At 48.6% G+C, this 26,153-nt stretch overlaps 1 protein-coding gene across 2 annotated transcripts in view; it reads left to right on the forward strand.

Moving 5' to 3' along the window:
* Positions 1 to 661: 661 nt before the first annotated feature.
* CD58 (CD58 molecule) overlaps positions 662 to 26,153 on the forward strand; it is a 27,303-nt gene continuing 1,811 nt past the window's right edge. Inside the window, exons 1-5 of one of the 2 annotated variants that reach the window (XM_014534529.1) lie at positions 662 to 763; positions 13,461 to 13,757; positions 17,199 to 17,471; positions 21,669 to 21,731; positions 23,995 to 24,031. In XM_014534529.1, coding sequence (XP_014390015.1) covers positions 700 to 763; positions 13,461 to 13,757; positions 17,199 to 17,471; positions 21,669 to 21,731; positions 23,995 to 24,023 — 726 coding nt within the window. In that variant the 5' untranslated portion in view covers positions 662 to 699 and the 3' untranslated portion in view covers positions 24,024 to 24,031. Of the gene's footprint in view, positions 764 to 5,844; positions 5,982 to 13,460; positions 13,758 to 17,198; positions 17,472 to 21,668; positions 21,732 to 23,994; positions 24,032 to 26,153 lie in introns of those variants that run through there. The other variant, XM_014534530.1, reaches the window with a different exon arrangement.

The raw sequence follows: 26,153 nt of genomic DNA on the forward strand, positions 1-26,153 counted from the left end.
GCGCGCCCGGGCTGCGCCCTGCTCCTTCCCCCTCCGGAGCTTCTCCTAAGCCCGCCCGGGCGCGCCCCTTCCGAAGGGAGCGGCTGTTGCCCTGACTCCAGTGCAAGTTTCTTCTGAGCCTACGGACGGGAGGCTCCCGGAACTTGAACCGACTTTCTCGCTCTCGGGTACCCGACGCCTTGGCCCCACCGGCGTTGGCGGGCCGCCTCCGAAGCCCTAAACTCCCGAGGCGGCGACTCTGAATGGCCCTGCGGGGGGTAGGGGGGAGAAGTGTCCGTAGCGTTGGCCTCACTTAACGAGTCCTAAGTAGGGCCTCTCCTCTCCCTTCAAAGCATAAAAGACTCACAGGAGCTGCCTTCATTGAACCCTGTTATTCTTCGTCTAAAATCAATCGTCACAGCAGCCCCATCGCATCGATATCTTTGTCTCCATTGTTATCGCGCCAGCCTCGGAGACCCCACTGCACACGGGCCCCTCGTGACACTTACTGCCAACCCCCTGGAGCGCGGCGATGTGCTTCACCAGCCTTTCCCCATGCCCAGGGCTTCCCGCGGCGGCCGGTTTGCACTCCTACCAGACGAGCCTTCCCTCTCCATCCGCACTCGGCATTTACCGAGTGCCTGTGGGGTACGGAGGGAAGTGTTCAGTACCTATTGAGAAATCAGTTATCTTTTGTGGAAGAAGGACTTTGCGGGAGGGATGGCATTTGAACTTGGCCTCTGGGGACCGCTGGCTTGTGGATGTGCCGTGATTGGGCGAGCAGGTGAGAAAGGCAGGGCCGCGGAGTGGAGTGGAGTGTGCAGGTGAGCCGGGGCATGCCGTGTCCCTGCAGAGTGAGTGTGCCCACTCGGGCTCCAGGCCCCATGGGGAGCCCTGAGTGGGAGTCCCCTTGGGAGTTTAGATTCTCTTCTGCAGACAAAGGAGAACTCTGTCCGGGCCTTTCAGGCGCAGAACCATGCACTTAGGAGGAGTAAGCTGGCCACAGCAAAGAGGAAGGACTGCGGGGGAGAGGAATTGGAGGCAGGGAGGCCAGGGCGAAAAGAGCTGGGAGGGCTCCAGAGGCCGGTGGCTGTGGCAGAGGGAGGAGACACAGACAGAACTTCAATGGTTGGAGTGACTCCTCCAGATGAGCTGATCTCTCCCTGGTCCCAGAATGCACCCCTCACCTGAGTCATAACGTCTGTGAGTTACCTACCTTTCCTGTGCGTCAGTATCTTTTTTTTTTTTTTTTGTGCGTCAGTATCTTTGCCCTTAAAATGCCGGGGTTCTTGTTCCAGCATCTAGAAGGGTTCAGCAATCTGGAGAAGGGGCTGTGTGTAACTTAAAGAGTCCAGAGACAAAATATAATTTTGAAAGGCATATTGGGGGTCAGAGGAGCCTAGTTAACGAAACTAAGTTCTCCTCGTTTCAGGACCCCATGCTTTTTATTAACACAAATTGTCCTGAGGCGAGGCAGAGATACACACTTCAAAGGGTCAGGGTTTCCTATACAGAGTCCATTGTCAGAAGGGGCTGTTCAGGTGTTTGGCCAGTAGGAGGCAATAACATGTAGATTAAGATGCCCTGAGCTGTCTGGCAGCAAACAATCAATTTAATGCACCTTTTCAGGTTTGGGGAAATGCCACTCCAGATGATCCAGCCCTGCTGAGCATGCTGGAATTGGCTCCCGGCATTAAAAGGATATTGACAGCATCAACTTCATAGAATAGTTGCTAACACTCAATAGTAAATACTTAACTGAGTGTCACCTTTGTGTCAGGCACTGTACAAGGGCCAGAGATGTGGACGCAGCAAGTAAGACTTCCCTGGCTTTGAGAGGCGTACATTGTAGTGGGGGGACAGTAAATAAGGAACAAAGTAAATATATAGACACGGGGTGGTGGAAAAGTAGACATTTACAAATCTGTAGTGCTGAGGAAAGGGGAGGGGAAGTGGTCAGCATTTCTTCTTAAGTTATTAATCCTTAGGGGCATTTAACATCTTTAGAATAGTTGCCACAATAGTACCTTGTGAACATGTGTACACTTTTCTCCTGGAATCACCAGTTACTGACATTTTGTTACATTTGATTTACTGCTCTCTCTCTCTCTTTATACACACACGCATGTACTAAAATTTATTTTTACGCTGAGCCATTTGAGAGTTGCAGTTCTTATGACACCTTACTCCTAAATATTTCCATGTGTGTCTTCTTTTTTTAAAAAATATATTTTATTGATTTTTTTACAGAGAGGAAGGGAGAAGGATAGAGAGTTAGAAACATGGATGAGAGAGAAACATCAATGAGCTGCCTCTTGCACACCCCCTACTGGGGATGTGCCCGCAACCAAGGTACATGCCCTTGACCGGAATCGAACCCGGGACCCTTCAGTCCGCAGGCCGACGCTCTATCCACTGAGCCAAACCGGTCAGGGCTCCATGTGTGTCTTCTAAGAACCCCGTGTCTTCCGTAAGACACAGAACCACTGTTGCAGGAAATACTGCTTCCCTGTTTTGTCCGAGAGCCCAGAAACTAAAGATGACTCACCCTGCATTTGGAAGGCATGCCTCTTTCATCCCCTTTAACCTAGAACTGTTGCTAACTTTTTCATTTTGTTTCTTATTCTTTATGACATCACCATTTTTGAAGGGTCCGGAGCAGTTATTTTATAAAATGTCCCTCGGTTTGGATCATCTGTGTCCTCGTAATCAGATACTTTGTCAGGCAGGGATTTTTATGTGTTGGGGGGCGGGGCCTGGGAATTTTTGTAGGTGTGCTGTGTCCTCAGCGCATCTCGTCAGCGGCAGGTACAGTCCAGTTGCCCCGTTATGGGGGATGTTAACGTTGGTTATTTGGTTAAGGTGAGGTTCACCAGGCTTCTCCAGGGTGGAGGCGCCCTCTCCCCTTTGAACGTAGTACGTGACTTACTAAGTGGCATTTTGAGGTTGTGTGATTATCCTGTTCCCCAACAATTTTTCACGCACTGTTTCAGCATCCAGCGGCGATTCTTTGTGGATGGCAAATCCCAGTGCCTGTGTTTCTTTATACATGATTGACATTCTTCAGCGATGACCTTCTGCACCTCCCTTTTTCATTTCATGGATGTTTGCCACATGGCATTCCGGTCATTTTGCATTTTGATGCTCAGCGACCTCAGATTTGCAAGTGGGAACCCCTCAAGCTTCAGGGGTTTCCATGAGTTTTTGAGCACTTCCTTTCTGGCACAGAAAGAGATTCTGGACTCCTTTTCTGCCTCAGCCTTGTCCCATTCCGCTGGGGCAGGTATTTAGAAATCATGCTCTGAATGCCGGGTGCGCTCAAGGCACCGGACTCCTGGCTTCCTGGCCCTGCCTGATGTCAGAGCCAGGAAATAGAGTTTTCACCAAGTGGTGGGTTTGTCATGTTAAAGCTAAGGCTAATCCAATAATTAGATTATTCTTCCCCTTCCTCCCTTCCATCTTTGCCTCTTGCTTCTCCACAGTGAGAACTCTATTCTTAGTAGCATCAGTATATTTTCCTAATCGATATTAAACACAAAATTGTTTGAGAATTGCTATACCAATACCACTACCAAGCACAGACAATTATTAAATATAGTTCAAGATTTCTTTGCCCTTCTTTTTTTGTTGTTGGTTGTTGTTTTTTATAATCTTTACCCAAGGAAATTTTTCCATTGATTTTATTTTAGAGAGAGTGGGAGGGACGTAGAGGGGGAAAGAGAGAAAAAAACATCAATGTGAGAGAGACACTCGATTGGTTGCCTCCCGCATGCACTCTGATCGGGCCGGATGGAACCTGCAAGCCAGGTATGTGCCCTTGACTGGAAACCAAACCCTTGACCCTTCGGGGCACGGGCTGATGCTAGCCAGGACTCTTTGCCACTTTTTATTTTTCTACGTGTCCCACCGGATATGTACAGAATACTAGATTTCAAAGTTACTTGAATCTTTTTTTCTTCTGTCTGGTTATGTTACTGATTTGTATATAGTTGCATTAATTTATTTCTGTTTCTATTCAGTTTTAAGGGTTTCCCCCTTGCTTTAATTTTTAAATATGTAATATATTAACATGGTTCAGGTCACAACTATGTAAAGATATGCTCAGAGAAATCCTACTGCCCCCCCCCATAGCATATAATTTGTTTCTGTTTTATCTTTCTTCTTTCTATTTGCTGTTATAAACAGATACATATGGTTATTTCTAACTCCCTTTCTAAATGGCAGATAACTCATACTATGTACTCTTTTATACCTTGTTTTTGTCAGGTAACCATGTCTGGAAAATCATTCCGGAGACACCATCCTCATTCCTTTTGTACAGCTGCGTAGTGCTTCATGGGGTAGAGGTGTGGCATTGCATTTGGCCACTCTTTGGTGGTTAGTATTTTATATAGTGTGGTGCAGGGAGGGTCTCCTTAAAAGGGTGATATGTAGACTTAAGCAAGTGAGGGAGCAGGCCAGGTGACTGATGGGGGGTGTGTGGAAGCAAAGCCCTTCAATAGGTTTCAAGCATTTAAGGCACTTCAAGGAGATCTTTTTATTTTTATTATTTATTTATTTTTGTTTATTTATTTTTAAATATATTTTATTGATTTTTTACAGAGAGGAAGGGAGAGAGATAGTTAGAAACATCGATGAGAGAGAAAGACCGATCAGCTGCCTCCTGCACACCTCCTACTGGGGATGTGCCCGCAACCAAGGTACATGCCCTTGACCGGAATCAAACCTGGGAACTTTCAGTCTGCAGGCCAACACTCTATCCATTGAACCAAACCGGTTATGGCTATTTATTTTTTTAAATATGTTTTTATTGATTTCAGAGAGGAAGGGAGAGGGAGGGAGAGCTAGAAACATCAAAGATGAGAGAGAATCATTGATTAGCCGCCTCCTGCACGCCCCACTGGGGATCGAGCCCACAACCCATGCATGTGCCCTTGACCAGAATCGAACCTGGGACTCTTCAGTCTGCAGGCCAACCCTCTATCCACTGAGCCAAACCAGCTAGGGCTCAAGGAAATCATTTTGTTGGAAAAGAGTGGGAAAGGAGGTTGTAAAAGTAGTCAGGGCTGGATCTCAGAGATCAAGTTCTGTGGGCCCTTTAACGACAGTGACATTTTTTTACTCCCAGTGAAATGGAAAGTTCTGGAGGGTTTTGAACAGGAATGAAGTTATGAAGAATCATTCTGGGTGCTGGGTGGAGAGCAGTCTGGAGAGGGCAGGAGCAAAGGAGCAGCTTGGAGAGGGAGGGTTGAGGCAGCGGATCACGCAGATAAGGATCAAGACCGGAGGAAGGAAGGACGAAATGGGAGCGACTGGGGTGTGGTTTGAAGGTAAAGCTGGCAGGATTGGGGGCTGGTTGCAGCAGTGGGCTCTTAAAATGTGGTCAGGGCAAGTAGCAAGCTCAACACCAGGAAGTGATGTATTCGCTCTTCTCAGCAGAGCCTGCCCTGTTCTGATGCTGTTGAGGTCTTATGGGCCGTTTTCCTTGCCAGCTATCTCCCCAGCTAGATTCTAGTTCCTGGGATGCAGGAACCAGACTTGCTTCACTGTTGTTATTTTAACAGTACAGATTGTTACAGTCTCTGTCAAGCCTTTCTCCATCTTAAGACATTACCTCCCATCATTATGTGAGACTGGCTCACGGCTTTGCTGCCATCAAGATTCCTAGTCTGTGCTTTCACTTAGGAGAGAATCCAAGTCCAGGGGTATAGTGTGCTGCACTCCTGCCGGAAACCAGGCCTGTCTTATCCTGGCTGTAAATCTCACAGCTCCCGGGCACTGTGGTTAGTAGTTTAGACTTTGTTTTTGTTTTCATTGTCCCACCTTTTTTTTTTTTTTTTTTTTTTTTTTAAGGCTGGGACCGTTAAAGAGGAGAACCAGGGGTCGGTTAAGTACCTTGTCCAGGTTCACACAGCGGACAAGTGGCAGAGTGTGCTAGCACCCAGCTCTGCCGACATGGCCCATGCACTCCAGCCCGAGATCAGATGAGCAGCCGCTGGAAGGTTGGCAAAGCCACGGGTGTCTCTTTTCCTCCCATGTGCACACTTCCAGGGCGGTTTGGCTAAGGCGGGTGAAATGACGTAGGGCAGCCAGTTCCCACGCCCATCAGATTGTGTGCCCGTCATAACCTGCAGTCGCGGGAGGGGACGCCTTGGCTCCATAGAATTCAGAAGGCTAGTTAGTCACACATTCATTTATTAACGTTTTGCCATATTTATACTCGCTCTGCACTCCCAGATACTTTTGCATAATTCCATCATCATATTTACGAAAATAACAGTAATCCCCTAATATCATCTGACTTCTGCCCTTATTCAAATTTCCTCACTGGTCACAAGAACGCCTTTTTTTAAAAAAATAACCAGGATCTTGTCAAATTCTGCACGTTGCGTTTGTTGCTGTGTTTGGCTTCATCTTGACAGATACCTTTTAGAAATGTGGAAGAGACTCAGAGCCACTCTAAGAACGAGACAGTCTGGGACTGTGCTGTCGCCTCGGTCACGCCAGCGTCTCAGGAAGCACAGGCTTTGTGGGGCAGGGAAGGCGGTCTCTCTGTTGTGGAGCAGAGTTCGCCGCACACATCAGCCCCGACGGCCCGGCTGCTCTGCCTTTTGCTTTCTTCTCATGTCCTCTCTCCTCGCCTGCAGAAAGCTCTGTGCAGCTCCCCTTGCCGGCACAGCCCCTGAGATTCCGCAGTCACATACGAGAGGCCCTCGGGATTGAATGCCCAGCCAGGGCCCCTCCTGTTCCCTGTCCTCAGGCAGTGGAGGGTGTGGCAGCGAGCCCCAGCCGTCCCAGGAGAGGGCAGGACACCATTCTAGCAGTTCCTCTTTGGGGGTGACTTTCGGTCTCCGAGGAAAATGCCTGTCAGTTACTTGATAGGCCGGACCCTCGCCTTCGCTGCTGCTGCGGAGCCTGGAGGCCTGTGAGGGAGGCTCCCTGGGAACCAGTGGAAGTGAAGGAAACCCCTGCCCAGAACCCTGTGAGCTCTCTGCCCCGTTGGGAGCTGCTGATCCTAGGTCTCCGTTTGTGACCTTGATCTGTCCTATCGGCCGGGTCTCCATCTGAGGAAGCCAGCTTATTTCGATAGCTTGTTCCCCAGAAATGAACCCCTTCTGGTTCCTAGTGACCTTCATCCCTTTCCATAACACTCCCCAAATGTCTGTGAGACTAGGGCCTCAACCTCCATCTGGCTCACTGGTAGTTCCTTCCTTCTTTTCTTTCTAAACATTGAATTGTATACTTCATATGTTTTTGTTTTTTTTTAATCGATATTTTTTTAAAAAGAGAGGAGGGGGAGAGGGAGAGACAGAGAGCCATCAATGTGAGAGAAACATGGACTAGCTGCCTCCTATATGTACCCTGATCAGGGATTGAACCCAAAACCTGGGCATGTCCCCTGACCCGGAATTGAACCGGCGACCTTTTGGTGCCCAGGCTGATGCCCAACCCACTGAGCAACACCAGCCAGGGCTCACTGGTAGTTTCCTGAACATTTCCCCCATTCCCCCATAGACCAGTTAAAACCTGGGGCGGGGAATCAAGGTTAATATACACGTTCAGCAGATTATAAGAGAGTCAGATGAATAAGATGATGTCATAAATTAGTTGTGATGGAGTTTCCCTTTTGTAATGAAATGATCAATAGTCTGTGAGAATACCGTGAATCAGACTTTGGAGAATGGATGTAGGAAGACTGACAGCGCCTTACATTGCTGTAGTAAGAACCTTTTCCCCCGAAGCAGGCTGTAGGCCTCAATATATTCTGAGAACTGTCAAGGTGAATGTGGCTTTTGAGCATAATAGCATGTGGTTACCTTGAAAGCACAGGCTACTAGTAAGTAGTGCTGTCAGAGAGGAATAGAACGCGAACCGGTGAACCCCACTTTAGTGATATATTTTATTTAACCTGATACAGGCACAATATTTTTGTTTCAACATGTTGTTGATATAAACGAGATTTTTTAAAATATTTTTTAAATTGATTTCAGAGAAGAAGGAAGAGGGAGAGAGAGCGAGCAGAAATATCAGTGATGAGAGAGAATCATTGATTGGCTGCCTCCTGCAAGCCCTGCACTAGGTATCGAGCCTGCAACCCTGGCATGTACCCTGATTGGGAATCGAACCGTGACCTCCTGGTTCATAGGTTGACACTCAACCACTAAGCCACACTGGCCTGGTTAAATAAGAGATTTTTACATTCCCCTTTTCATACCAAATCTTCAGCGTCTGGTTAGTATTTTACACGTAGCACACACTACGTCTCATTTTGGACTGACCGACCGACCACATGTGATGTGCTCACAGGCCACATGTGGTTAGTGGCTACTGACATGGACTGTACAGGGAGGAGAGGCAGCAGCTTGGAGGGGAGGGGAGGAAGCATGTACCTACTGGGCCGCAACCAAGGTACATGCCCTTGACCGGAACCGAACCTGGGACCCTTCAGTCCGCAGGCCGACCCTCTATCCACTGAGCCAAACCGGCCAGATCTAGCTTTTTTGAGGGTTAATCCTCACTGGAGGGTATATTTTCCATTGATTTTTAGAGAGTGGGAGGGAGAGAGAGAAGAGAGAGAGACAAACATCGAATGATGTGAGAGAGACACACTGATTGGTTGCCTCCTGCTCACGCCCTCACCGGCCTAGGATGGAACCTGCAACCCAGGTACGTGCCCTTGACCGGGAATCGAACCCATGACCCTTTGGTGCGCAGGATAGTGCTCTAACCAGCAAGCAACACCGGCCAGGCTAGATTTAGCTTTTTAGAAGATGCTTGGCACACAGTCAGCCCAAACGTACTGAGTGTTTGTGCTGCTGCCTTGTTAAATGTTGTCGAGGTGGAGCTGGCCTAGAGCTCATTTGATTGGGTTTACTAAGAACTAAGTTAAAGAATTGAGCTGCAAGGAGAAGAAAAAAAAAAGAATTGAGCTGCAGCAAACTCCCTTGCGTAAAACACCGTGTCCTTTATTTTTTTTTAAGATATGATTTCATTTGTATATAACATTTTTTTCTTTTTTTAAAATTTTGTTTTATTGCTTAAAGTATTACAAAGAGTATTACATATGTCTCCTTTTTTTTTTTTTCCCCTTGACCTTCCCCGGCCTCCCCTACCCCTCCAGTGTCTTGTGTCCATTGGTTATGCTTATATGCATGCATACAAGTCCTTCGGTTGATCTCTTACACCCCCCCGCCCCCGCCGCAACCCTCTTTGGTCTCTTTTATCATCTCCATACTTGCTGAGCCTGTTTCCACCCCAAGACTGGAACATGCGTCTGACTAAGCTGAGGATATTCATGAACTTAATGAAACATGACTTGTATCAGCACCCCCTCAGTCATTCTGGGCGGATGGCCCCCCACCCCCCCTGTATGTAAATGTCTGAACAGAGACTTCGTTGCCCGGACTGTGAGCAGGTCCTCCAAGGAGCTGAAAGCGAGACATGGTTTCAGAGAAGTGAGAGGGTCAAGGTTGTGTCAAAGCAACCAGGGCTGCCCCCGGTCCCTGCCATCTTCAGGCTGGGCGGAGGCCTCAGCCAGTCCCTGTCGTAGTGTCATACACACGGGGAAATGCCACGCTGCATGCATTCGGGTACTGAAACTATTAGGGGATTTTATTGTTTTGCCTCAAATAAATTTTTACCTTAACTGCTGCTGTCTGTAGGCCACCTGACCCGGACGGGTGCTTTAGAGAGAGAAAGAAGTCTTTAAAAAGGCATTTCTAAGGAAAGCCCTTTCCCTAAGTCCCGAAGAGTGGTGGGCACATCTCTGAGAAACGGCACCAGTGACAGGCCACCTCTCCCAGGCCTCAGACAGGCTTGGACTTGCATTGGGGCTGGCGTCCCTGCGTGGGTACAGGGTACAGGTTTACAACCTTAGCGGGGGCCGCCCCCTTGGCCTTGAAGGGGAAGCAGTAGACAAAGGGAACATCTCAGAAGGAACAGCGGGGGGTAGGCTGGTGGGATAGGATGGGGAGTGGGGAGCCAGCAGACCCTCTGTCTGGCTCTGGTGCCCGAGGCAGGCAGGGGAAAGGAAGGGGGCTGTTTCGACTATGTCTTGAGTGGTCCCAGGCCACCTACTCTTCCACTCCAGTGAAAGGTCTGTGCCTGTCCTTGCCGCGTCATGGTTCTTCAGCCAGGCCCCATGGCACTCAGGGTTTGAGGTGACCCCAGTTTTGCTGCCTCTTGGACTGCATTTAAGTTGTATTCTAAATCAGTTTAGTTAATTTGCTTAACTGTTTATTGAGTTTCCCTATGACTTCTTTGATTGCTCCTTGCATGAATGGATGGATGGATGGATGGATGGATGGATGGATGGATGGATGAATGGACGGACGGACGGATGGATGGATGGACGGACGGACGGATCAATGGATGGACGGATGGATGGATGGATTTGCTCTGGCTTTTCTTCCTTCCTGCACTTAAGTCTCTCTTGTCCCCTTTCCCCTCCCTCACTTTTTCACATTTCACATTTTTATTTACCTTAAAAAAATTTATTGGGGTGACATTGGTTAATAAAAGTATATAGGTTTCAGGTGTACAGTTCTATAACACATCATCTGTATATTGTGGTGCGTGTTCACCACCCCACATCAAGTCCCCTTTCATTGTCATTTATCCCCCCTTTACCCTCGCCTGCCTCCCCCCACCCCCCATTCCCTGTGGCAATCACCATACTGTGTCTGCATCTATGGTGGTTTTTTCTTTGCTTAATCCCTTCGCCTTTATCACCCAGCCCCCAACCCCTGACAGCTGTCAGTCTGCTCTCTATCCATGGGTCTGTTTCTATTTTGTTTATTAGTTTCTTTTGTTCATTAGATTCCACATATGAGTGACATCATATGGTACTTGTCTTTCTCTGACTGGGTTATTTCACTTAGCATAACCCTCTCCGGGTCCATCCATGCTGTCCCGAGTAGTACTCCATTGTGTAAACGTACCACAGCTTTTTAATCCACTCATCTGATGGGCACTTGGGCTGTTTCCAGATCTTGGCCCCTCTCACAGCTGCAATTGGATGTTTGTCTAATTATTTGTATGAAGTCTGGTGTCTCTAACAGAACATAAACTCCAAGAGGGCAGGGACCCTGCTTGTCTGGTTCTCCCACACAAAATAGATGCCCAGTGAGTATTTCAGAATGAATGAATGAATGAATGAATGAATGATGGACCAGGCTGTGGTGAAAGGGGAGCTGAGCAAGGAATCAGAAAACCTGTGTCCTGTCCCTCTGCTGCCCTAAACTTGCTGAGACACGGAGCAGTTGGTGTGCCCCTGGGGCCTATTTGCCCATCTGTAAAATGGACGTAGCATCCCCACTGCACCTGGGCGTGCAGAGGGTTCGAGAGGGACTCGGGAGGACGTGAACACACCTGGGAGAGCGGAGGCCTTCAGTTACGCGCCGTTTCCCTTTCCTTGGTGCTCTGTCCCGTCGCCTGAGAAATGGAAGTAATTTGAATACACTTTAGAGTTGCTTCCAGCTCAGAATTACTGCGATTCTTTCTGAACAGAAGTCTCCCTTCCCTCCCTCCTCGCTTCTCTCCACACCGTTCCTGGCTTGTTTCTTTTTCCTATTTCACAGTTCAGGGAACATCGCTTCTCTCCCACCTCCACCCTACACGCTCATTCATTCATTCATTCATTCATTCAAAGGCATTTCAGGCCCCACTAAGTGTGTGGGCAGACTCTCCGCTTGGGATCCGGCTGCTTTCATCTGCCGTCCCACGTACTGTGGTTGAATCCGGGAGATAGTGCGTAATCAGCAAAGCAGCCGGGGGGTGCTGCTTGCTGTCTTTTTGAGGGCAGTCTCCCTGAATTAAGGGGGATGGTTCTAAATATCTTTGCAAATAGACAGGTAGGGATATTTGCTTCTCACTTGAAATTACTGGGCACAGTTGCCTACAGTTGGTTATTGAATGTCTTGATTTTTCCTGCGCTCTTGCAGTTAACCTGGTTGCTGCTAGGCAAAAACTTCAAATTTCAGTTTAATGTCTTTTCCCTTAACAGCCGTTCTTCTCTCTTTAACAAGAAAGTTAAGCCTGGAGCAAGATGCATCTAAACGCATTTGGGGGGCATCAGGAATACCCCGGTCTTAGTGGTGGTGATAAATGTTTAATGACTGGGTTGGGGTGTGGTGGGGGGGCCCTCATTGAAATCCTTCCATCAGAGAGGTTAACCACGGGCTTGTGACAGGTTTGAATCAGCTCCAGCACACCTGGTCCCGTAATCCTCACCGCCCCTCTGGCCTGCTTCCTGTCATTGGGTTTGATCTCAATAGCTCCCCTGTCAGCCAAGAAAGCGGGCTGCCCAACAGCCACCAGTATGGCCTCCCTACCCCTCGTCCCCACATCCAGTCACCAACTCCTGTGATAACCTCTCCAGTCCATCCGCTCGCAGGGGCGTCCCGACCTGGTCTGTCCGTCCGCCACTCCTTGCGCCGCCTCTGTCCTGCTTTCTCTGCTGCCACCCAACCGCTGCCCGCTCTGCAGACGGTCAGCCGGCGGAAACTTACATTGCGTCCTGCTCATCTTTTGTTTACACCCTTTCTGTAGCTCTCCTTTGCCATCAGGATACGTCCCCGTAGCATCCTTCCCTGACCCCTCCAGCCCCTGCTCACACACTCGGAGCGGGCCCGCCTCCGCAGCCTCCTTCCTGCTCCCCACCCCCTGGCTCTCTTTGTTCCAGACATTGGGAACTGCTTTTATTTCCTCAAACAGACCACACTCCTTGATTCGGGATAGGCCTTGGAGCGCTGCTTCCTCTATCTTCCACCCACTCTCCTCCCTCCTTAGCCAGCCCTCAGCTGGCAGACTCCCCTCCTCCTCAGCATGGCTTCCTGGGGAAGGCCCCGCCCAGGTGGCTGTCCTCGTCTCCTCTGTGTCCTCTCCACGAAGTGAGACTCCTCGAGGCCCTGGAGTGAGGCCTTGTTTGCTGCCATATTCCCAGCATTGCCCACGTGCCTGGCATGTAAGGGGTGCTCCACCAATGCTAACTCCACTTCCTGGGTTTTTGTGGGCTCCAGTTAAAGAGTGGATTCTAGCCCTAGCTGGTTTGGCTCAGTAGATAGAGCATCAGCCCACGGACTGAAGGGTCCAGGGTTCAATTCCGGTCAAGGGCACGTGCCTCGGTTGCAGGCTCAATCCCCAGCCCTGGTTGGGGCGTGTGCGGGAGGCAGCCAATCCATGTGTCTCTCTCACATCGATGTTTCTCTCACTGTCACCCCTCCCTTCTTCTCTCTCTAAAAATCAATGGAAAAATATCCTCAGGGGAGGATTAAAAAAAGAAAAAGAGTGGTTTCTACCTGGTCAGGCATCTACTTCCTATACTTTCTGTCGGCGGTTTATCAGCTTAGCACACAAAGTAGCTGATGAATAATTTTTACCACGAAATTCAACTCCTTTCTCCATAGAGCGTCTTGGAAGATGGTTTTCTGTTTTCAACAGTCGTATTTTTTTCCTAACCTTTTTTTTTCTCTCTCTCATAGGTTTCATCAGCTGCCAGAGCTTACGGCGTTTTGGAATTATAGGTGGGAATATCACTTTGTCGCCATCAAGCACTGTAAACTTTACAGAGATCATATGGAAAAAAGGAAAGGATAAGGTTACAGAATGGAATACAAACCTTGAGGTCAAAACTTACTCCCTTTTGGGAGGGAGGGTTCATTTAGACCTTAAGTCAGGTGACCTCACCATCTTCAATTTAACATCATCGGATGAACATGAATATGAAATGAAGTCCGCGGATCTTACAGATAGCTCTAAATTTAATCTTACTGTCCTCGGTGAGTATTTCATAACTTGGTCTGTTTAAAATGGCAAATTTCACCTGGCTGGCATGGCTCAGTGGTTGAGTGTTGACCAGGGCGGTCACAGTTCAATCCGTGGTCAGGGCACATGTCCACATTGTGGGCTCGATCACCAGTGTGGGGCGTGCAGGAGGCAGCCGATCGATGATTCTCTTTCATCATTGATGTTTCTACCTCTCTCTCCCTCTCCCTTCCTCTCTGAAATCAGTAAAAATGTATTTTTATGGCTGACTAATATTCTGTTGTATGTACTTATACCACAGCTTTTATATCTATTCATGCTGGACACGTAGGTTGTTTCTGTGTCTCGGCTACTATACATAATGCTGCCGTGAACATCACCCCCAATTTTTCTGGATCGTTTTAGTGCCTGGTTCATTTTCACTGTTTCTGATGTTCCTGCCAGGGTCATAGTTCTCGGGGATTGTGATATTGAAATAAAGGTTCTTTTAAATGTCCCAGTTTCTCAGGCCTTGCTGTCCTCGCTTGCCATGGTGTAACCTAGAACTTGTCATTTCCAGTCATTCTGATCCCTTCATCTCTCAGTAGCAGATGTCCTGCCCCTTCTACTTTTAGCTCAGGTCCTCGGCTGTGCTGACTGATAGCCTGAGGAAGCCTGGCGAAGGCCTGCAGAGGCGCCAAACACAGGGAGGCGCGTTTCCATCAGTGATAAACGCGTATCGACTGGGGGACTTCAGGTCCTGCTTGGGGAACCTGGGCTGTAGCCTGTGGCTGTGAGGAGCCTCTGTCTCCCACAATAGACTCGGTGAAATCTAGTTTTGGAAGATGAACCGGGTGGTAGGTATTTACGGTGGATCGGGGAGAAGAGGTGCCGGGGTAGAAGCCACTGTGGTCGCTCAGGTAGACAGAGGTGTCCGTAGGAGATGTTGGAAAAGGAGAGGATCCGAAGATAAGCCAAGGAAGACTCAACCGTATTTAGAACTTGTCATAAAAAGATATAGGATGACTCATGGCTTTACACCGGTTGACAAAATAATTCATCGTCCTCGTCTTAAAAATGGGGAAGTCAGACTTCTGGGGGAGGGTATGTTTAGTTCTATTTAAGTGCGTTGGTATTTACTCTTCCGGAGACACCAGACCTAACGGAAGACTTTCAGAAAGGGAGTTTTACGGGTAGAAGGGGGTTTCCTGGCACCTCTTGCTTCTGCGTAGGAGTTGCTATCTGCTTTCCCTTCTCCCACAAAGCCCCCTGCGAATCTCCGCTAATCGTGTCCATTAGCTCTTTCTCAGCCCCTTCACAGCCTTCAGTGCATTGGAACGTCCATGTAAGTCGAAGTGACTGCCCTTCCCTGAAACGGTCCAGACTGGTGTGTAATTTTTTACTGAAGTTAATGGAAATATACAGATGCCAGCTGGTCTGTATAGGAAATCCTCCTCTCTGACAGGGTGGTGGGCTGAATTAATTAATTACACAGCGACTAACTCAGTTATTGTAGGGGATGAAGGAGGCACATTCCTGGCCTGTTGAATCTGTTTAAGGTGCAGGTTGACTAATCTGTTAGAAGTCGCCGTGGTAAGGCCCCGGGCAGCGAGAGACTAGGAAAGGTTATCGATGGGAAGATCTGAGTGCAGAAGTTCACCCAGATGTCACAGAAAGGTCTGCATACCTGTTGGTGAGCAGGTGGCTCGGCTCTCCCAGGCCCGGGATGTGACAATGGTGGAGCAACGAGAGCGCCTGAAAGAGCTTCTGTGTCGCTAAGTGGGCTCTGACAGCATAGGACGTGATACTAGTTCTTCCACGGGTCTCCCCTCACAGCATTTTCCTATCCCACCTGGCCTTGACCGTGACCGTGTTCTGTTCTCTCTTACAGAGGAAAACGAGACAGACTTAGCAATGGGTTTCTCCTTTTATAGGACAGGAGCCTGGTCTGGATTTCTCTAAAGTCTTGCAGCTCCTACAGGAGCTGTGATCCAAGGCCGCACAGCCTGCCGGGGCTAATGGTCACACCTCCCAGCTCCTGGCCAGTGACCCCTGCCAGTGTCCCACGCCCTCACGGGAGCTTCACCTGGCCAGCCTTGATGCAACTTTGCTATAATTCACTTTTTAGTACATGTTTATAATGTATTGAAATTTTTTTAAAAATATATTTTATTGATTTTTTACAGAGAGGAAGGGAGAGGGATAGAGAGTTAGAAACATCGATGAGAGAGAAACATCGATCAGCTGCCTCCTGCATGCCCCCGACTGGGGATGTGCCCGTAACCAAGGTACATGCCCTTGACCGGAATCGAACCTGGGACCCTTCAGTCTGCAGGCCGACGCTCTATCCACTAAGACAAAGCGGTTAGGGCTGTATTGAAATTTTATTATCCAAATGCTACCAGGACTTTTTTTGTGTATATTTCCTATATATTTACATGTTTTCTCAAAACTCTTATAATTAGTTAGGGGGTGGGAGTAGAGATGCAGGAAGGCATATGAATGAAATACAGGACGCGTGAGACACAAATGAGCATTACGATGTGAGAGGGTGAGATGGTGCAGTGGGACCTGTGAGTGTCTTCGCCTGCGGTGTGCAGGCCCAGGCTGCCTTAGCCGGTTGGCGGCACTTCCCGGGGGGGAAATCTGAGAGGGAGGCCTCGGGGCTGGCCGTTCTCCAACAGGTGCCACGCCTTATTCTACCTGTCAGCAGGGCCAGCCCACGGTACCTTTCACAAAACCCTTTGAGTCACTTTGAAACATTTCAGATTTCGAAAGGTAGTATAAACTATTTCCTCTCTGTAGATTAAAAAGCACCCCACTGCCCTAGCTGGCTTGGCTCAGGGGATAGAGCGTCGGCCTGCAGACAGAAGGGTCCCGGGTTCGATTCCGGTCAAGGGCACATGCCCAGGTTTCGGGCTCGATCCTCAGTAGGGGGCGTGCAGGAGGCAGCCGATCAATGATTCTCTCATCGCTGATGTTTCTATCTCTCCCTCTCCCTTCCTCTCTGAAATCAATAAAAAAAATACTTTTTAAAATGCAATTCTCTACAAAAAAAAAAGCACAAAAAAACACCCCACGTAGTTATGGGGAGCACCCCACACTCAAGCACGTGACTGTTTTTAGTAAACGTGGTAACGAATACTTGTAATAAGTGAGAAAAATAAAAACTAGAAATCCTCATGTCGTTCAGGTGAGGATCTGCCGCTGAATGAGTTTGCCACCATCCTGTTTGCGATCCTGGGGCTTTCAGAGTCGAGGATGAGGGGGCAGGGGCCCCCAGGTGTCCTGAATGGGAGCAGGCAGATCGGACTCCGGTGGGGGGAGGGGGGGGGAAGAATGCTCTCCTATTGGTGCCCAGGGAAGTGGCCTGCCCATCTCTTAAACTCACAAGGAAGTTGGGAGGTTTTCGTAAGTTCACAGATGATGAGTCTGCATATTATTATTCTTGGACTAAACGTTACCTTTTTTCCTAGACCCTCTTCCGTCTCCGACACTAAATTGTACACTGATTAATGAGATCATCTTCGTCCGTTGCGAGGTGCCTCAAAGTTACCGCCGGCATCGGGAGCTGTTACTCTGCGAATGGCATTGCCCTTTCCCACAGTGTGAGGGAAGCTGGGAGCTCGAGGCCCCTGTGCTAAATTTTACGAAGGAGGACGATCTCTCACGGGAAGTACGTTGTTTTGTTAAAAATCCAGAATCCAACAGGACGTCCTCAATGGTTTTGTCAACCTGCGTCCCAGGTGGTGAGTACACAGCTGCACGTCCCATGGCAGAGATGCTACATAGTAACGGTGTTCACGGACCAGTGGTGGTTTGTGGGTTTCAAACTACAGGGACAGTGGCTAACGTACATTTCACAAATTCACAATGTAAAGTGAGCTACAATGTTCATGGACACCCATTAGAGATATAAGCGAACATTTTTAGCACTTCCTCTGTCAAACACCACTCTAACACGAGTGTTAATGAATTCGCACACGACCCAATGAGTTGGGTGCTCTAGTAATTATTCCTTTTTATGGGCAGAAACCAAGACACAGGGGGTTTAAGTTGCCTGCCCCAGGCCAACAGCTAATAAGTAGAAAAGCCTGGATTTGGGAATCAGGTCATCTGGGGTCCAGAGCCCTTGCTCTTAACTATTTATAATTCTGTTTCTTTTTCTTTTTTCTTTTTTTTAAATATGTTTTTATTGCTTTTTAGAGAGAGAGGAAGGGGGAGAAGAAGAGAGAGAGAAACCTCGATGAGAGAGAATCATTGATCGGCTGCCTCCTGCACACCCCCACTGGGGATTGACCCCACAACCCGGGCACGTGCCCTGACCAGGAATTGAACTGGTGACCTCTTGGTTCCTGGGCCGACACTCAACCACTGAGCCACACCCACCAGGCTGCTTCGTAACATTCTTCATTACCTTTATGTTCTCACATGTGCTACAAGACTCTGCGTCTGATACGTTTGTCTAGTTTAGCGATTTTCAACCGGTGGGCCGCAGTGATTTTTAAAACATGCAGTACCTGACCACTTAGGGGCACTGACCTCATTTCCTTAGATTGTCAAATAAAAAAATGGGACAGTTGTGGTTTGTGGGCTTCACATCACATGAGATGAAAAAGGTTGAAAATCGTTGGTCTAACACCCAGTCAATCTCATGCCAAGCTGTCTCACTGATGGTCTTTTTTATGTTAAGTCTTAAGTACATTTGTAAGTGGCCATATTTATTATCTAATTTTTACATTGTATCTTCAGTTTACAAACAAAAGGATCAGTGATTTGAAAGTGGTTCATTAAAACATAAGAGAACAGATGAATTATAGTATTAATTATAATTCAGAATAACGTCATAATTATATATCGTGAACAGGATTTCCAGGATAAATAGAGAATATGCGTTTCTTTGGGCTGAGATAGGGTGATTCTGTGAATTAATTTTTTTTTTTTTTTAACAAGCCACTGAAACAGGAAAGGACAATTAGTAAACATAATGAATATAAAAACCTTGAATTTTATTTGATGAGTGAGCCATTCTCCTTACGTCTCCAGTGTATCGTACCTTTTGAAACTTCAAATAATGACATGAAGCCATTAAAGTTAGGGTTTCATTTTCAGACAAAGCAGTGTGACTTCTCGGGTAAAACAAACATTTGCAGGAAAAGTACAAAATAGGTTCCAATTTGCAGCTGATGGATGTGGTCCCTAAAGACAGAGAAAAGACCAAACCCACGGAGGTGTCACTCATAGAGGCAACATTTGCACAAGCCACACAACTGCCAAGAAGATTTAAAAACCCACTGCAGCCCTAACTGGTTTGGCTCAGTGGATAGAGCGTCAGCCTGCAGACTGAAGGGTCCCGGGTTCTATTCCAGTCAAGAGCACATGCCCGGGGCTTGATCCCCAGTAGGGGGCGGGCAGGAGGCAGCCAATCAATGATTCTCTCTCATCATTGATGTTTCTATCTCTCTCTCTCCCTCTCCCTTCCTCTCTGAGTTCAATAAAAACATTTTATTTATTTTTTTTAAAGGGGAGAATGATGATTTTTATTTTTTAATATATTTTATTGATTTTTTACAGAGAGGAAGGGAGAGGGATAGAGAGTTAGAAACATCGGTGAGAGAGAAACATCGATCAGCTGCCTCCTGCACGCTCCTTACTGGGGATGTGCCCGCAACCCAGGTACATGCCCTTGACCGGAATGGAACCTGGGACCCTTGAGTCCGCAGGCTGACGCTCTATCCATTGAGCCAAACCAGTTAGGGCAATAAAAACATTTTAAAAACCCACTGCAAAGTTAGTGACAGTTGTTATGCTTGGAGCAAATTTATGAATTCCACCTGTTGGGTGTTGCATACTACCCAAGGCAGACTGGATAATACCATCCATGTGCGAGCAGATAGCTGCTTTCCAGTGGGAGTGGCAGAAAGCCACACCAGCGTGCCGTGCGCATAGCCAACCAGGAGAAAGTGGCTGACCGGGTACAGCCTGAGTCAGCAAGTAGAAATCTGGAAAAGCTTCGTGTTCCTCGAGGCAGCATCCTGGAAGGACAGAATTCCTGGACAAGCTCCTCTGTAGAATTATGTGAACGTTGCAGGAGGTTTGCAAGCATTCGGTCCTTGCCTGGTTTTCATTGAACACTTGCCGTTGGGATTGAATGTTACACCTCGTAGACACCTTGAAGAGAAAGGTCGTCACCATAACATCCCTCTCACCGATGTGAAATACGAGTTGTGATTTTGAAAACAAACCCTTTTTTATTAAATAGTTGTGATTCATCTTCTTAAAAATCTCCCCTCCCCCATTGATGGATCACATTACATTGTAGATTTTGAAAGTTTGGGAGACATTGCCAGATAGTTCTTTGGCCTTTTAAATCCCAGAGTAGTGTTGACATGAGATACATATATGTCTGGGACCTGTTTTTGGTCTCCAGTATCCAAATGTTTTCTTCTCTGAAAATCTGGGCCTGAGCTTAATGGTCTAAATCAGCGGTTCTCAACCTGTGGGTCGTGACCCCTTTGGCGGTCGAACGACCCTTTCACAGGGGTCGCCTAAGACCATCCTGCATATCAGATATTTACATTACAATTCATAACAGTAGCAACATTACAGTTATGAAGTAGCAACGAAATTAATTTTATGGTTGGGCCACAACATGAGGAACTGTATTTAAAGGGCCAGAAGGTTGAGAACCACTGATGTAAATGATTCTTTTCAACAATAAAAACCCAGGGTCTCTCTCCCTCCTCCCTTCCTCTCCCCCCCCCCCCCCCCCCCCCTGATGATTTTAAATACTTTTCTGGAGTTGCATGCACCATAACAGATACAAATCCATGAAGATGTAACATTGAAATATTGGATCTTACTTGTTCAAGTGTTAATTTCTTGTGTAGACTTTCTAATGCTTTAGCAAGTGAATCATAGTGACTCACATCGACTAGCCTGCCACTCGTTAGCAAACCCTTCCAAAAGCTGTTTCCTCGCCACCACCATTGTAGACCGGCTGGACAGGTGTTATTTACTCTTTAAGAGTGAGGAGACTGGATCAACAGGTGGGGTGACTGTGCCAGCGTCACTTAAGTAAAGGAGACGGGATTAAAATGTAGGCCTTCAAATTCCGTTGCTGTGGCCAAATTCATTGTCATACCAGGAAATGGGAGGCGCCTGCCGGCCTCTGGTCACAACATTTTGGGCAAAATATCAATACACAAATACCCTTGTTTTATTTTTAACGACAACTTGTTTAATACATATGGTTGATTCATTAACATGGAACTCACGGCCAATTGTGCTATCGAACTCAGGCCTAAAGGAAGCTTATCCAACATGCACGTTTTCTTTGTGAGGCACATGGCAGCCTTTTTGTGCTTAGGGATGCTGGACCACGTGTCAGCACTGTGCTTGGGAGACCGTTGTAGACCGTGAAATCACCAGCAAAGACCAACAAACATTAAAAAATGTGGGAACTGGCACTGAAGAGGCCATGAATAGAACACTTGCTGATAGAATGAGAGCGGGGCAGGAAGGCAGCGTGTGGCCTTGCTCAGACTCGGCGGGGACACGTGCGTCGGGCGACTCACGCTTTTCACCATCGGCCACACGTGCCCACCAGTGACCGTGAAGGTGCTGTGATGGATTTGAGGAAAACAAATAAAGTTTAGCAAGAAGGTAAATTGCAAGCATGGAAGCTGCAAGTAAGGGGTCTTTTTGCAAAAGACCCCTTACTCTTGGCTGCTGTGGTCACAATGCCCATGTCTTACAGCCTAGGGCAGTGATGGCGAACCTTTTGAGCTCGGCGTGTCAGCATTTTGAAAAACCCTAACTTAACTCTGGTGCCGTGTCACATGTAGAAATTTTTTGATCAACTGTATCTTTATTTTGACCAGGTCAGCTAATTGCATTTCTCTTCTTTCTTTCCTTTCTTTCTTTCTTTTTTTTTTTTTTAACAGATAATTCAAGGCATAGATATGCACTCATAGCTGTACCATTCGTAGGAATAGTCTTTGCAGTAGGTATGTATACTCCTCTTAAAAATAAAAGTTTTCAAACGTGAGTTGGTTTTTCAAAGGCTGGAAAATGAATTTGGAGATGAAAACAAAGTTTGAATTTGTAGGCATTTCGAAAGAAGCAGAAACTTTTGTGTTTTACTTGTCTGGTTGCCGAGTGTGCCAGGTCCCTCGGAAGATTCTGCATTATTCTAATGTGGGATGAGCCCTCGGCCCACGGCGAGTTTCCAGGCAGGGGCACAGCCAGATATTCCTGGGATCTAGTCTACAGCCTCCTTCCGTCCGGGGCCTACTTCAACAGAGAGTTACACTTCCGGTCTCCAAGCCAGATTTTGCAAAAGACCCCTTACTCTTGGCTGCTGTGGTCACAATGCCCATGTCTTACAGCCTAGGGCAGTGATGGCGAACCTTTTGAGCTCAGCGTGTCAGCGTTTTGAAAAACCCTAACTTAACTCTGGTGCCATGTCACATATAGAAATTTTTTGATATTTGCAATCATAGTAAAACAAAGATTTATATTTTTGATATTTATTTTATATATTTAAATGCCATTTAACAAAGAAAAATCAACCAAAAAAATGAGTTTGCGTGTCACCTCTGACACGCGTGTCATAGGTTCGCCATCACTGGCCTAGGAGGAGGTCTCAGGTAGGAAGGAACTTTTGTTGAGTTGGGTGACATGGAGTCCTATATAATAAAAGTCTAATATGCTAAGTGTCTGGTCATCCAGTCGGCCATTCAACCAATCAAAGCGTAATATGCTAATGATATGCTAAGGCTGTTCAACCACTCGCTGTGACGTGCACTGACCATCAGGGGGCAGATGCTCCAACTGGTAGGTTAGCTTGCTCCTGGGGTCTGGCTGATCAGAACTGAGCGAGATGGGCCCGACACTCCCTGGAGCCCTCCTGCGGTCCCTCCCCGGCTGGCCAACTTCCCGAGTCCCTCCCTGGCCCTAATCATGCACCAGAGGGGTCCCTCGGCCTGGCCTGAGCCCTCTCACAATCCAGGCTGAGGAACAACCCTCCCCCCCCCCCCCCAAGTGCACGAATTTCGTGCATCGGGCCTCTAGTGGGTAATAAAGATCTGGTGTTACCTATGTTGCCTGAGACTTCCTTGGTCCCCCAGAGATCTAGGGCCAACCTAGAAAGCAACCTGTATGCCCTGGACAACGGGTGACCTAACACGCAGCCCTTCCTCACATCCCAAAGGACATTGACCAGATGTGAACAGATGTTCTTGAAGGCCCATCCGTTTCCATACCCGCCTTCACCAAAAGGGTATTTGTAAGGCTCATTTGTGACTCCCACGGGGAGTGCTAATGAGGAAGCTAAAGGGCATTCAGTAGAGAGGAAATTACTCCAGTGTCAGTATTGGTAGCACCACGTAACCTAAAAACAGTTGTTCTAAAAAAATAATCTGGCACACGTCTCAGCTCTAAAGCCACGAGTTGGGAAATGGTGAGGTGCTGGGCATGGAGCTTTGGGAAAGGGAGTGAGTCGAAGGTGAACAGCTCCAGCACCTCACTGTAGTGGGCAGACACCTGTGGGCCAGGCTGCTGGACCAGGAGTATGGCTCGAGGCTGAGGCTGGTGCCTTGTGGGAAGGAAACGGATGTGTACCCGTGGGAACGGTACCTTCACGCCCAAGCCTGGCTGCCTGACACAGTAACCACGAACCACATGTGGCTGTCCAGCCCTTGAAATGTGGGAGTCCAGCACTCCCTGGGCTGTGAGTATAAACTGCACACTAGGCTTATAAGACAGTATTAGAGGAAGGAATGTGAAATGGGTCGTTCATAACGTTTCTATTGACTACGTGTTGAAATGAGAATATTTTTATATGTTGGGCTAATAAGTAAGACAGACTACGAGAAGTAATTTTACCGATTTCTTTCTATCTATTCTGTACGTGGCTACAGACATTTTTTAAATACTTGTGTGGCTCACATTATACTCCTATTGGGCAGCGTTAGTCCACACCATTCTAGCCTTGCCTTCATTGTCGGCCCTGTGCCCACTCTGCAGTAGACATACCATTTTGTCAGCAGTTTCTGCTTTTCTGTCATCTGATGACTCACTTTTGAGCAACTCTTTGGACCAACTCAGTCCCCAGTTTCATGGAAGTGTTGGGGACAGTGAGGCATGCCGGCCGACAGGGCTCTGGTTTTGAGTTTTCCACATCCACGTCTCTACAAGGCAGTTAGTACCTTCAGGTTTCAGCTTCCGTTTCCAGTTCTTTAATTGAGATGAAAATGTTTTCATTTGTAGGTTTTCTGAACTATGCCAGACGGACGTAAAGAACCACGTAAGTGCCCCGTAGACTGTGCTCTGGGGAAACTGTGTGTCATGGCCTAGACCAGGACAGCCTCGCTGTCGGGTGCCCGTCGCTCGGGGAGCCAGCTTCTATGTATCTGCCAGTGCCTGGGACAGTACCCAGTGACAGCAGCAGAGAGAGATACGAACCACAGTTCGTTAAGCACCAGCCACGTGCCCGGCACTGCCCTGGCCACTCTCCATATCTCCTCCCATTGGACCCTCTCCACAAGCCTTGCACGGGGTCAGTACCACGTGCCAGAGACCCTGAAGGTGAGACTCAGGATTTCAGTCCTGTGGCAGCAAGTGCGAGAGCCGAGACGCACATCGAGGTCCTCGGGCTCCGAGGGTTGTGCTCTCCGCCAGCACATGTCCCTGCTCCTCCCCCCCAGGAAGATCAGACCAAGGATTCGCCTCAGGAGCCAGGGTCAGGGCTGGGCCTGGGTGTGAGCAAAGGATAGGACCCGGGCATGGTCACCAGGGGCGGTGTCCGTAGTAAATGCCATAAGGAGGCTCCGGCTTTGCGGGGTGAGGGGAAGAGAGGCCCAGGCTGTAGCGGGCAGGACAGGAAGTGGCAAGTGGACCGGCAGGTTGGGCCAGACCAAGGCATTGAGAGTTGCCAAGAGGTCTGGGTCTTTTCTTCAAGGGAAGCACTGAGGATGCTTGAGCAGAGCTTCGAGTTAGAAAGATCCTTCTACTAGCAAAGGGTTAATAGACAAGTGCTGGGAATGGGGCCGCGGGTGAGGGTGAGGGAATAAATGGAATAACCCGGCCAAGCAGAGAGGGCCTGGATCAGGAGTCACGCAGACGTGAATATGGAGGCAGAGATGCGGGGGGAACGGAACTGGGTGTCTGATAAAGGGCACGGCCCGCTCCGCACCAAGCTGAAGGAGCGGCAAGAGAGTCCGTATTTGCAGGGAGATCTTTGGAAGTCGGAGGCTAAATGACTGACATGGGCCGGGAGCTTCCTGAGCAGGAGAGCTCTGGGTGCACACGCTGCCCTGGGGTCGGGTCCAGGAGGCAAACCTGACATTTAGGGGGACATCCCGGGGAGGAACTGGCTCGCTCCGGGCTGGGTGTGAGAGCTTCCCTTTTCTCCGTATGCTTCTGTTTACTCTCACACTTCGCACTCCATGTGTTTGCTGCTTATTTGATAATTATTTTTAAATGCAAAGAGCCCATCGTGGCTGGAGGGGGAGTTCCCGAGGCTCCGTTATTAAAGAGTCACGTGTGTGACGGAGGGGTGGGAATTAGGGCGAGAGCTGGGGGGGCAGCAAATGCAGAATTGTCGCATCTCCTGAGGACAGTGTCAGGAAGACCTAAAGGCAGAGAGAACCAGCTGAGCACAGCCATGTTGGTGTCAGGTGTCTGCGGGCGGGCGAAGGGACAGTTCCTTTGGGCAGTTCGGGGAGTGCTGTCAAGGCCTGGAAACATCCCAACGTCCACCAAGTTCAAAAGGCAGCAGAACCCCTCTCCCTGGGAGGAAAGGTTTGCAGGTGCACCTCCGCCTGCGGGCGCTGGAGGTGCTGTCTGGTTGTCCGGAGCGGATGGATCAGGCTGTGGGTGGCGGGGAGCTGGGGCCGAGGGCGCCATGCCCGGCAGGTGCTGCTCTCTGGAGTCCTGTGCTGGCCAGGACTCGGGGGAGAAGGGCTGCCTCTGTCCCTCACAAACCCCCAGTGCCCACTTCCAGGTTTGGGTAGGGGGAAAGCACCAGGTTATTTCCCACAGCAGGAGTGTCAGGAAGGCTGGGGGTGGAGCACAGGTATTTTGGGAACTCTGTTCTGGGCTGGGCTGATCTGGCCTGATCCTGGCTGACACTCTCTGGTCTATGAGATCCAGGCTGTGGAGAAGACAGAAGCCAGGGAGTGGGCTGTTGGTGAGGGACTTGCTCAGGGAGGCGGTGCCCCCAGGTTTTAGCTGCTTCCTCTGTGTTAACCCCGGATTTTGTCAGCACCAGGGAGGTGACCAAGAGGGAAGTTGAGGTGGGAAGGAAGCTGTCACCAGCAGAGTCACGTGGCAGAGAAGGAAATAAATGCTGGGAGGTGACAGCTGACATGTGGGACATTTCCACTGCCCGCCGAGAGGGGTCGGTCCGAGGGGCCGGGGCCGGGCCT

Source organism: Myotis brandtii, unplaced genomic scaffold, assembly GCF_000412655.1.
Source record: "Myotis brandtii unplaced genomic scaffold, ASM41265v1 scaffold131, whole genome shotgun sequence".
Classification (NCBI taxonomy): Eukaryota; Metazoa; Chordata; class Mammalia; order Chiroptera; family Vespertilionidae; genus Myotis; species Myotis brandtii.